This window comes from Lipotes vexillifer, unplaced genomic scaffold (assembly GCF_000442215.2).
Source record: "Lipotes vexillifer unplaced genomic scaffold, Lipotes_vexillifer_v1.1 scaffold492, whole genome shotgun sequence".
Taxonomy (NCBI): domain Eukaryota; kingdom Metazoa; phylum Chordata; class Mammalia; order Artiodactyla; family Lipotidae; genus Lipotes; species Lipotes vexillifer.
In genome coordinates this window covers 1378682-1391682 of record NW_006780910.1, presented here as the reverse complement: position 1 = coordinate 1391682, position 13001 = coordinate 1378682, and the positions used below count along the sequence as shown (strand labels likewise).

Here is a 13001-nt window from a genome sequence, read left to right as displayed (position 1 = left end):
AGCCGCTCCACAGCATGCAGGATCTTCCCAGACTGGGGCACGAACTCGTGTCCCCTGCACCGGCAGGCGGACTCTCAACCACTGCGCCACCAGGGACACCCTCAAAGAACCCTTGTTTGACTTCATTTCTATTTCTTTTTACTGTGAGTATTTTGACCTCTCAAACAGACTGTGAACTCCCAGGGGCAGGGGACTTATTTATTCTTTGTATCTTCAAAGCATCGCAAAGAGTGCTAGCTGTGCGTAAGTGCTCTGTCAATGCAGGAAGGGTGAGGAAAGTGGATAAACAGTTTCTTTCTGGGGGTTACACAATTTGCCTGACTTTCCAACAGAAGTGATGGCTCTGATCCAGGCTAACAACATTAAAAGAGGTGACCTAAATTGTATTTTAGCCTATTGAGAACAGTAATTTTTAGGTCACTTTTAATTAATTTATTTATTTTATTAGGCTGCATTGGGTCTTCGTTGCTGTGCACGGGCTTTCTCTGGTTGTGGCAAGCAGGGGCTACTCTTCGTTTTGGTGCGCAGGTTTCTCATTGCGGTGGCTTCTCTTGTTGCCAAGCACGGGCTCTAGGCGGCGCAAGCTTCAGTAGTTGCGACGCGTGGGCTCTAGAGTGCAGGGGCTTCAGTAGTTGTGGCGCACGGGCTCAGTAGTGTGGCGCACGGGCTTAGTTGCTCCATGGCATGTGGGATCTTCCCGGACCAGGGATCGAACCCATGTCCCCTGCATTGCCAGCGGATTCTTAACCACTGTGCCACAAGGGAAGTCCCTAGGTGACTTTTTAGATATCAGTTTGGATTACAGATTAATGACATTAATTGCTAGCTTGAAAGTTTTGGCACCTGCACCTTCCTTAGTCTTTTATTATTACATTTAATCAATGTATAGAATACAGTATAATCTTCCAAGGGGTATAAAAATAGTGGGCTTCCAGCAATGATCATTCAGATTTTAATTATACTCACAACATTTTAATGCATGAGATTATACTAAGCACATATGAAAATGGTGGATTTGTGAGAGGGTGATAATCCTAAAGTTTGTTTCTCCTTCTGATCACATTTTCATGAGGCATTTATTCAAAAGTGAAATCTCTTTCTGTTCAATATTTCCTTGAATATTTCCTCATCTCCTTTCGACTTCTTCCATCCAGTCTCAAGAACAAATCTTAACCTCATGAAACTGCTAATTCTAGAGATTTTAGTACTAATCCTGACATGAAAAGAGGGTTTTTGTGATGTATATTCCCTACTACCTCTGACACAGACCAATCTTTTTTTTGGTGATCCTCTGATAAGTGCTTAAATCCGCCTACTGAGAAATCATTACAGTGGGAGGAAAAAGCAGAAATGTGGCTTTTCATATTCTATTCCATCAGCTGAGGGTTCTATACGGAATTGTTTATTTTGGATGAAGTATGCTAGATGAACATTATTTTTACTTCCCTCTCCCTGGGATTCTTTTATAGAAGACGTATCAAACATTTCAGTCACATGTAGAAGGAAGAAATTAAACAAAGGCTCTACAGGGTGACTTTCAGTGGGGTGAGTCAGTCCTTTTTTCCTCATTTGATTTTGAAATGTTTGGCTCAGCCAGAGTCCTCTTCTCTATAGCAGGGGGTTCCTTAATCCAAAAAGTCAGGTAAGTGATACAAACTTTACATTTTCATTTTAACTTAAGCATATATATGTAATTCTTTACCTAAACTTAAAAATTTGGAGTTAAGGGCTTTGCTTTTAATGGGTCCTCTGATTGGAATTGGATGTCACCTTTCTCAAAATGCATCACACACAATTTCTAGTTTTGGTTTCTGTAAGGTAAGAACTCAGGCAATTGTGATGCTACTGGGCAGGATACTTTTTTTTTTTTTTTAACATCTTTATTGGAGTATAATTGCTTTACAATGGTGGGTTAGTTTCTGCTTTATAACAAGGTGAATCAGTTATACGTATACATATGTTCCCATATCTCTTCCCTCTTGCGTCTCCCTCCCTCCCACCCACCCTCCCTATTAGTGTATATATGTCCATGCCACTCTCTCACTTTGTCACAGCTTACCCTTCCCCCTCCCCATATCCTCAAGTCCATTCTCTAGTAGGTCTGTGTCTTTATTCCTGTCTTACCCCTAGGTTCTTCATGACCTTTTTTTTCCCTTAAATTCCATATATATGTGTTAGCATACTGTATTTGTTTTTCTCTTTTTGACTTACTTCACTCTGTATGACAGACTCTAGGTCCATCCACCTCACTACAAATAACTCAATTTCGTTTATTTTTATGGCTAATATTCCATTGTATATATGTACCACATCTTCTTTGTCCATTCATCTGATGATGGACACTTAGGTTGCTTTTATCTCCTGGCTATTGTAAATAGAGCTGCAATGAATATTTTGGTACATGACTCTGTTTGAATTATGGTTTTCTCAGGTTATATGCCCAGTAGTGGGATTGCTGGGTTGTATGGTAGTTCTATTTTTAGTTTTTTAAGGAACCTCCATACTGTTTTCCATAGTGGCTGTATCAATTTACATTCCCACCAGCAGTGCAAGAGGGTTCCCTTTTCTCCACACCCTCTCCAGCATTTCTTGTTTCTAGATTTTTTGATGATGTCCATTCTGACCGGTGTCAGATGATATCTCATTGTAGGTTTAATTTGCATTTCTCTAATGATTAATGATGTTGAGCATTCTTTCATGTGTTTGTTGGCAATCTGTATATCTTCTTTGGAGAAATGTCTATTTAGGTCTTCTGCCCATTTTTGGATTGAGTTGTTTGTTTTTTTGTTATTGAGCTGCATGAGCTGCTTGTAAATTTTGGAGATTAATCCTTTTTCAGTTGCTTCATTTGCAAATATTTTCTCCCATTCTGAGGGTTGTCTTTTGGTCTTGTTTATGGTTTCCTTTGCTGTGCAAAAGCTTTGAAGTTTCATTAGGTTCCATTTGTTTATTTTTGTTTTTATTTCCATTTCTCTAGGAGGGGGGTCAAAAAGGATCTGTGATTTATGTCATAGAATGTTCTGCCTGTGTTTTCCTCTAAGAGTTTGATAGTTTCTGGCCTTACATTTAGGTCTTTAATCCATTTTGAGCTTATTTTTGTGTATGGTGTTAGGGAGTGTTCTGATTTCATTCTTTTACATGTAGCTGTCCAGTTTTCCCAGCACCACTTATTGAAGAGGCTGTCTTTTCTCCACTGTATATTCTTGCCTCCTTTATCAAAGATAAGGTGACCATATGTGCATGGGTTTATCTCTGGCCTTTCTATCCTCTTCCATTGATCTATATTTCTGTTTTTGTGCCAGTACCATACTGTCTTGATTACTGTAGCTTTGTAGTATAGTCTGAAGTCAGGGAGCCTGATTCCTTCAGCTGCATTTTTCGTTCTCAAGATTGCTTTGGCTATTCGGGGTCTTTTGTGTTTCCATACAAATTGTGAAATTTTTTGTTCTAGTTCTGTGAAAAATGCCAGTGGTAGTTTGATAGGGATTGCATTGAATCTGTAGATTGCTTTGGGCAGTAGAGTCATTTTCACAATTTTGATTCTTCCAATCCAAGAACATGGTATATCTCTCCATCTATTTGTATCATCTTTAACTTCTTTCATCAGTGTCTTACAATTTTCTGCATAGAGGTCTTTTGTCTCCTTAGGTAGGTTTATTCCTAAGTATTTTATTCTTTTTGTTGCAGTGATAAATGGGAGTGTTTTCTTAATTTCACTTTCAGATTTTTCATCATTAGTGTATAGGAATGCCAGAAATTTCTGTGCATTAATTTTGTGTCCTGCTACTTTACCAAATTCATTGATTAGTTCTAGTAGTTTTCTGGTAGCATCTTTGGGATTCTCTATGTATAGTGTCATGTCATCTTGGGCAGGATACTTTTGATTGCTACCTTTTCCTGCCTTAAATCTTTTACGGTTTTCTTGTTCGCTCACAATTTGAAGAAATTCCAAAGCATTCAGCCTGTTTTTCATAGAAAACAACTCTTTCATTTCACCCTCATATCTTCCTAGTTTGTACCATACTAAATTCAATTACCAAAGTTAGGCTAACAAATTCAGTTGACTCTTGGTCATGCTAGAACCAATGCTAGTTAGGAGCAGAAGTATGCCAGCAGAGTAGGCATGAACCTGCTAGCTGCAGGCATTTAGTGTGTCCTGGGCATCAGGTAGAAAGTTTTGCAGAGGAAATAGAGGGCCCTATTTAATAAATAGAGGGTTAATCCAGCAGTCTATTTTATGTCTGTTAGCAGAGCTTCCCTTTTACTTGTTGTGTGTGTTGGATGATTTTTAACAGGTTATGTATTTGTAAATCATCTTGGTTGCAGGAAAATGTCAGATATCCCTTATAAGCTTAGAAAACTTTTAAACCTGGAAGGGACTCTAGAGATTACTCACCTATCTTAAAGTTGAGGAAATAGCAGATATGTCATATAACTTAGCCCAGTACAGGTGATCTGAGAATCCTATCAGTTAGATAATAGAATCACTGAGGCTCAGAAAGACCTAGTGACATTTCAGAACTTTGCAGTTAGTAGGTAGTAGACTTATGACTTGGAACCCAGTCCTCTGACCCTAAATCCTGTGCTCTTTCTACCCTTCGTGGGCTCCAGGAGTTTGTGGTCTTGTTGGGATGATAAGCACATAAAAGAGAACTGAAATCCAATGTGATATGTGTGGTGAGACATTGGTAGAAGGTGTGGGGGGCATATAAAAGAGGCAACAAGTAAGCCTTTCCAGAGAAAGTGACCTGGCCGTGAGTCCTGACAGGCGTTTGTCCGGTAAAGAAGGTGAGGAAGAGCATTTCAAGCAAGAAACAATAGCATGAACAAAGGCGAGGGAGGTGAATCAGGGGGGTGTGAACCTCTGGAATAGGAAGGTTGGGAGGTGATATTGGGGAAGTCAGCAAGGTTTAGGGCATGGCAGATCTTGTCTGCCATGGTAAAGGGTTCATCAGAGGAGGTGCTGTAGAATTTCCAGCACTAAGGGTGAGTAGATTAGCATGTTTTTTTTTGCTTTTGTTTTTTTTTTTGGCCGAGCTGTGCGGCATGTGGGATCTTAGTTCCCTGACCAGGGATCGAACCCACGCCCCCGGCAGTGGAAGCACAGAGTCTTAACCACTGGACTGCCAGGGAAGTCTGTAGATTTGCATTTTAGATCCAATACTCTCGTGGCTGAACAGAGGATGGAATTGGTCACGAGGAGAATGGAGACTCTCCTGTGTTAACTAAGAGAGGACAAGACAAATGGAGAGAAAGTGGTGTATTTGCGATTTAGTCAGTAAATCCAGCAGTGCGTGATTGGGTAGCAGGGGAGGGAAAGGGAACAGTCTGAGGCATTCCCCAGTTTACGGCTATACACATGGCTGGTGCAACTGGGTGGCTGGAGCTGTCGGCAGGGAGCACAAGGTTGAGAGGTGGGATGGGAGCCATGATGAGCTAATTTGGGGCCTGTTGATTGAATCTCTTATCTGAGTGGAGGTGTTCAGTAGGTAGAAGAATATATGAATCTAGTGCTTAGGAGTCAGAAGACTGAGCTGGAGAAAAACCTTTGGGAGTCCTCAGTATACACATGGTGGCCAAACCCTGTGGAACAGTTGAAAGAGCCAAGAAGGATAAAAGACAAGAAGATGGCAGGAGATAGAACTTAGGAGAATGCTGTACAGTATTTAAGGGATAGGCAGAGGAAAAAGTTGTAGCAAGAGATGAGGAATGGCTCTAGAAGTAGGCAGAGCATCAGTAAAATCATGGAAGCTAAGAAAGGAGAGGGCTGCCCAGGGATAAACTCCATGTACCTATGGTCACCTCATCTATGACAGAGGAGGCCAGAATATACAATGGAGCAAAGACAGCCTCTTCAATAAGCGGTGCTGGGAAAACTGGACAGCTACATGTAAAAGAATGAAATCAGAACACTCCCTAACACCATACACAAAAATAAACTCAAAATGGATTAGAGACCTAAATGTAAGGCCAGACGCTATAAAACTCTTAGAGGAAAACGTAGGCAGAACACTCGTTGATATAAATTGCAGTAAGATCTTTTCTGACCCATATCCTAGAGTAATGAAAATAAAAATAAAAATAAACAAATGGGGCCTTAATTAAACTTAAAAGCTTTTGCACAGCAAAGGAAACCTTAAATAAGATGAAAAGACAACCCTCAGAATGGAGGAAAATATTTGCAAACCAAGCAACTGACAAAGGATTAATGTCCAGAATATACAAGCAGCTTATGCAGCTCAATATCAAAAAAATAAACAACCCAATCAAAAAATGGGCGGAAGACCTAAGTAGACACTTCTCCAAAGAAGACATACAGATGGCCAACAAACACATGAAAAGCTGCTCAACATCATTAATTATTAGAGAAATGCAAATCAAAACTACAATGAGGTACCACCTCACACCGGTCAGAATGGCCATCATCAAAAAATCTTGGGACTTCCCTGGTGGTGCAGTGGTTAAGAATCCGCCTGCCAATGCAGCGGACACAGGTTTGAGCCCTGGTCTGGGAAGCTCCCATATGCCATGGAGCACCAAAGCCTGTGCACCACAACTGTTGAGCCTGCGCTCTAGAGCCCGTGAGCCACAACTACTGAGCCTGTGTGCCACAACTACTGAAGCCCATGGGCCTAGAGCCCGTGCTCCGCAACAAGAGAAGCCATCACCATAAGAAGCGTGTGCACCGCAACAAAGAGTAGCCCCCGCTCGCTGCAACTAGAGAAAGCCCACGCATAGCAACAAAGACCCAAAGTAGCCAAAAAAAGAAAAAAATCTACAAACGATAAATACTGGAGATGGTGTGGAGAAAAGGGAACCCTCTTAACACTGGGATGTAAATGGATACAACCACTATGGAAAACAGTATGGAGTTTCCTTAAAAAATTAAAGGTAGAACTACCATATGACACAGCAATCCCACTACTGGGCATATACCCAGAGAAAACCATAATTCATAAAGACACGTGCACCCCAGTGTTCATAGCAGCACTATTTACAACAGCCAGGATATGGAAGCAACCTAAATGTCCATCAACAGAGTAATAAAGAATATGTGGTATATGTACAGTGGACTATTACTCAGCCATGAAAAGGAACGAAAGTGGGTCATTTGTAGAGACGTGGATGGACCCAGAGAGTGTCATACAGAGTGAAGTAAGTCAGAAAGAGAAAAACAAATATCGTATATTAATGCATATGTGTGGAATCTGGAAAAATGGTATAGATGACCTTATTTGCAAAGCAGAAATAGAGACACAAATGTAGAGAACAAATGTATGGATACCAAGGGGGAAAGGGGTGGGTTGGGAGGAAATGGGAGACTGGGATTGACACATATACACTATTGATACTATGTATAAATTAGGCAACTGAGGGGAACATGTTGTATAGCACAAGGAGCTCTGCTTCATGCACTGTGGTGTCCTAAATGAGAGGGAAATCCAAAAGGGAGGGGATATATGTATATGTATGGCTGATTCATTTTGCTGTGCAGTAAAAGCTAACACAACATTGTAAAGCAGCTATACTCCAGTAAAAATTAACTTAAAAAAAAATGGACAGGGCTGAGAGCTGACCACCAGATCTAGAACAGACGATTGCATTTAGCAACATAACGGTCACAGGGAACTCTCAATTTTGGTGGAATGGTAGGGACAACAGCCTGTGTAAGAGAGAACAGTGAATCTGTTCCCTCTACCCAAAGGTGGGGTCTGCAACGGCTCAGCCCCTTGAATTGGCAGAGTGAGCTCATGCAGTTCTGGGGGCGATGACAGAGGTCATCTGCAGCCAGGTCCCTCTGAGCAGACTAGCCGATGGTCTCAGTGAAGAGGGTGGAGGGAAAGTTCCTTGCTGGGAGCAACTCCTGGGGGGAAAGAGCCATTCCCCCCTCCCCGTAACCCTTTATTGTTTTCTGTAGGGCAGAAATTGAAGGCGCGTGGAAACGTCCCACTGCGACCTTTTACTCCATTTGGGACAATGATTGACAACTTTCTCCCTCCCCAGTCTGTTTATAGACACACATTTATTGAAAGAATGAGCAAACAAGCTTAATTTCTCAAACTGAAGGACTTCTGACAAACTTTAGATATGGCGTATTTATCAAAGAAAAAGAAACTTTCAACAGAGAACCTTTAAATCCTGCATAATCCTCCTTCCTCATTACACATTGGCAGCCTGTCTTCTGGATGGAGAATACAGGCTGTGATTGTCTCCACTTCTTTACCCATTTGCTCCCAGCACAGGGGGGAAGCTTATTGTTGGGCAGGGTCCACAGAGTCTGGACTCATTCAGGGACACTTCCTGAGGCTCTCCACCAGCACCTGCGATTTTCCTTGTTACCTGGTGACAACAACCTGAATTATAGTTGTGGGCCCCGGGGAGGAAATGAACACAGGACTGGCATTGTAAAAATCTACCTGTTAGTTGACAGCAAATATAATACGAAGCAAGAGGAATAGGCTTAAATTTCAGTAGAATAAAGATTAGAAAAAGCTGTACTTTAGAAGATTACTTAAAAGGGCAGTGGACTGTCTTTGGATAAAATATCTTTCTTTTTCCAGAGGAAATAATAAAGATACTACTTTATTTTTTAATATAAAGCACTGAAAAAAAGGGGGAAACTAGGAAAACTTACCATTTAAAATCTGAGAACAGATTTTTCAAGGAAGTTAGTTAGTGGGACCTTCCCTCATTCTCATCCCCAATTCACACTACCTGGGAAATAGGGTAGGTGTGGCTGTCCAGATGTAGAAAATGGAAAAGATAACAGATGGTATAGAAAAATCTCCTAAGGAACCAACGTGAGAGAGAGAACAGTGTTCTCGTTTCCCACCTCTAGAACTTATGGTCCTTGGATCTAGGGACCTGGGTTTAAATCCCAGTTCTGCTATTTTCTGGGCTTGTGGACATAAACTCTCTGAGTCTCAAGTTTCTTGGTAGCCAAAAGGGGATAATAATCTCTGCCTCTAGGGTTATTCTGAAGATTTAATGAGATGTTATATGCAAAACAACCAACAGACTCCGCAATTAAATATTAGGTTCCCTCCTCGTCCAGAATGAAGATTTGAAGTGGGAAGGAGGTTCAGTGACCTCTTTCCTGTGGAAATGAACTCATCCTGGACTTTCCTCTTCTCTGGGTTGAAAGGACTGATCTGGCTGGGTAGTGCTGCCCAGCTGGTACCGACCCTGAGGGAAGATGGGGTGGACTGGGGTTGGCCTGAGCTAAGAATGTCCTTTCCTGGCAACTACTGTGCTTGCTGCCAGAAAGAGATAGGTTGTGTTCAAGAAAGTTCTGAGGTCAAAGCTATCAGTGCAGGTCCAGAGGGTTCGTGAGGGTGCCACGGTGTGTGGCCAAGAGGTAGTGTGCGGAGCACAGGCATGAAATAGTGTCTGTCAAGGGCATCAGCAGCTGGTCTGGGTGACAGTCTCAATCTCCCAGCAAGTCAGAGCCTCTTAAAGGGCCTTCAGGCAGAACGCACAGGCTGCGGGCCTGGTTACTGGCATCCGGAGGAACTCTTGAGAATGAGTTCCTGCCCAGCCAGACCTGAGACATTCTGACTCTATTCTTCCCCACTTTACCTTTTAAGGCCTGTTAAGGCCAATGCAACGTGGTCATCCTGAGCTGGGTAATTCACAAGTGCTTTCTGCTGAGTAATGTTGGGGCAACTGAGAACCTCATAGAGAGTCATGAAAATAATTCAAAAAGAAGAAAAATAGCCACTGATTGCTAAGTGGAGCCAACAGCTGCAACTCCCCTTCAGATTTTCAGCAGAAGCTGTGGGCAATGTGAGATCTGTGCTATGACCCATGAAGCAGAGCTACAAGAGAGAACATCTCTGCAAACAGAAGCCGTAGCGTGGATCCTCAGAAGGACAATCCAGTATGGGGTGAAGAGGCAGCCTAGCATAGCAGTAAAGGGCATGGGTTGTAGATGAGGCTGACCCAGGATCGTTCTACCACAAACTGGAGTGACTTATTTGACCTCTTTCAGTTTTCTCATCTTTAAAAGTCAATGAACGTGCACAAAAAGTTCTCTAGAAGGATACACGTTTTAGGAGAAGACTGCACAGATGAAGACCAAGATGGGAGAGACAGTTTTTACTTCATACCTTTATACACTTTCATTTTTGAATCATGTGGATATGCATCCTATTAAAAAGAATAAATGACAAAAATAAAAGACAGGTGATGATAGTTTATACCTTGCAGGATAACACAAGCCTGATAGATAGTACTCAGCTAATTTGCAGTGTTTATTATTATTAATATTAATACAGGGATGCTGGCTGGGTCATCTGCCAGTGTTTTTTACCTTTAAATACCCAGCAGTCTCTTATCATGTATCCAGATTGATGTCCTACATGCACCGGCCTTACATTATGTTTATAATCAATGGTATAAATTTAGCCCCTTAAAAGTAGTCATGTATGGACTTCCCTGGCGGTCCAGTGGTTAAGATTCCATGCTCCCAATGCAGGGGACCCAGGTTTGATCCCTGGTCAGGGAGCTAGATCCGCATGCGGCAACTAAAGTTTCAGCAACTAAAAGATCCTGCAACTAAAAGATCCGGCACGTGGCAGTGAAGAATGAATGAATGAATGAATAAATAAATAAATATTTTTTAAAAAATCAGTCTTGTAAATGGGTAAAATGAATAAATGAGTGCCACTTGCAAATTGACTGTAATTTTTTTTTTTTTTTTTTACTTTTCATGCATTTTAGAGAATTACATTAAATTATTGACTGGCACATGGCACTGTATAATGAACACCTATATACCCTTTATCTTTAGTCACCAGCTGTTAACATTTTGGTCATACTTATGTTTTCTTTCATATACACACACATACACATGCATTTTTTCTGGACTATTTGAAAGTTAGTTGCAGATGTGACACTTTTATCTCTAAATACTTCAGCATGTGTCTTCTGAGAACAGGACATTCCCCTACATAACCACAGTACAATTGTCAAACCCGGAAATTTAACCAGTACATAAGAGTATTATCTAAGGTACAATCCATATGCAAATGTTCCCAAGTGTCCCTCCCAGTAAATGTTCTTTATAGCTGTTTACTTTTTGATCCAGAATTCTGTTGAGGATCTGCCACCGCATTTGGTTGTCTCCTTTAGTCTAGAACATTTAAGTAGGGCTTGTTTTGCCTTTCATGACACAGTTTTGAAGAGCCTAGGTCAGTTTCTACCCTACCCTCCCTGCCCCAATGTCCTTCAGTTTGTATCTGTTTTTTGATAATTAGACTCAGGTTAATTGTTTTTGGCAGGAATACTACAACAGGTGATGTTCCAATGCCACCTTTTATAAATGTTTTTTTATCCTTCTCTTTTAAATGTGTGAAGCCAGGAGTCATTTAAAAAAATTCTAATATTCTTATTTTCAAATATCCAGCAGGTCAATTATTGATAAGTAACTCTTGTCATCAAGTCATGATGGAGGCTGTGGGCTATTTGTACAGATCACTTGATTCAAGGGCTGCCTACCTGGGATCTTCTCATTCATCGATCAGTGGAATCCTGCAGTGAGTTTCTATTCTGTGTCTCAACAAGAAATAGGCTTCAGTTTATTCATGTTCTATAAATGACCCCTTGACAACTTTTGATCCTTTGCAGCCTCCTGAGGGAAAATGAGTGGATCCGGGGTAGGAGATGTTGGCCTCAAGGCATGAGCCAGCAATATTCTGAGGGTCCCAGGAATGGCGCCTCATTATGGGAGCACTTGATTAAGTTAAACTATCACAGCGCTCAGAGTTCCGACACAGTGAGCTCGGCAGTGTGCACCAGGGCAGATAAGCCACAGGGGGCTAAAAGCTTGGACTTGGTGCCTCATACAATTTCAGATAAATCAAAATATGCTTCAGGACAAGGGAAAAAGTTCTTGAGACCCATTATTTCCGTTTCTGCTGAGGAAAAGACCTGACTGAAGACACAGAGTAATGTTGCAATATGGCATGAAAGATTGTTCCTGTAAGATTTTATCTTTGGGTAAAATGGATGGTGCAGTAAAGCTTTCACGGCCAAGGATTTTGTCAGCTAAAAGCGAGAGTGAAAAACACCAAATTACCGCAGTTTACCAGCATCCCCTGCTAGGGTCTCTTAGCACAAATAATCCCTGGGAATCCTTATCTGAGCTCATCTCAGAGAAGTGGCTTTTTCATAGCCCAGATTATAGTTCAATTTCTCTGAAGTGTTTTTTGCAGAGAAGATCTCAGTTTGAAACAAAACTGATGAAGAACTCAAATGATACTAATAAAGAATAAAAATTATCATGGGCTCTTCTGTGTCAGTAATTTTTTTCTACTTGTCTTTATTTAGAACTCTTTGATGAGATATTTTCTAATCAAGAAAATAATCAAGGTGATAGTCAAGGTTATTGGGATTTTATTTATTTATTTTTTAGCCACTTAAAATATTTTAACAGCTTATAGCTAAAAAGAACAATTTTTAAGTGATTCATATTTCTGTGGTAGGTAGAAGAATGTTGCTCTCACAGTGTCCCATATCTAAAAATATATGGAAGCAATGTTATTGGAAGTTCTAATTGTGTTAACTTTTACTATCATTTATCTGTGAATTTACGACTTAATGTTCATGTGAACAAAATTTGCAATTGCTATCACATCTTTTTAAAGTAATATGAATAAGAAAAGATATAAATTCAAGTAAACTAAAACCATAAAGTAAGTTTAAAGTACTAGAGTCCATGGATTTGATACCATATGTATTTTAAACACTGTAATTGCCTCTCTTTTATCAGTGATTTGTAAGATATTACCTATTAACTGTTGAGGATTACTTACTGGCTTCTTTCTCTCTTATCACCCAAGTAAATCCTACCTATTACTTTAGGAATCCAAGTGGAAGAATGGGCTCAGCTGTGTGACTTTACGAATGCTATGTTGGGCTTCCCCGGTGGCACGGTGGTCAAGAATCTGCCTGTCAATGCAGGGGACACGGGTATAAGCCCTGGTCTGGGAAGATCTCAC

At 40.9% G+C, this 13001-nt stretch overlaps 1 protein-coding gene across 1 annotated transcript in view; it reads left to right on the top strand.

Moving 5' to 3' along the window:
• Positions 1–11935, top strand: part of LOC103083672 (tetratricopeptide repeat protein GNN-like) — a 69462-nt gene extending 57527 nt beyond the window's left edge. The window contains 2 exon segments of the mRNA XM_007454282.1: positions 11408–11537; positions 11629–11935. Of these exon segments, the coding sequence (XP_007454344.1) occupies positions 11408–11537; positions 11629–11935 (437 nt within the window).
• The last annotated feature ends 1066 nt before the right edge of the window (positions 11936–13001 follow it).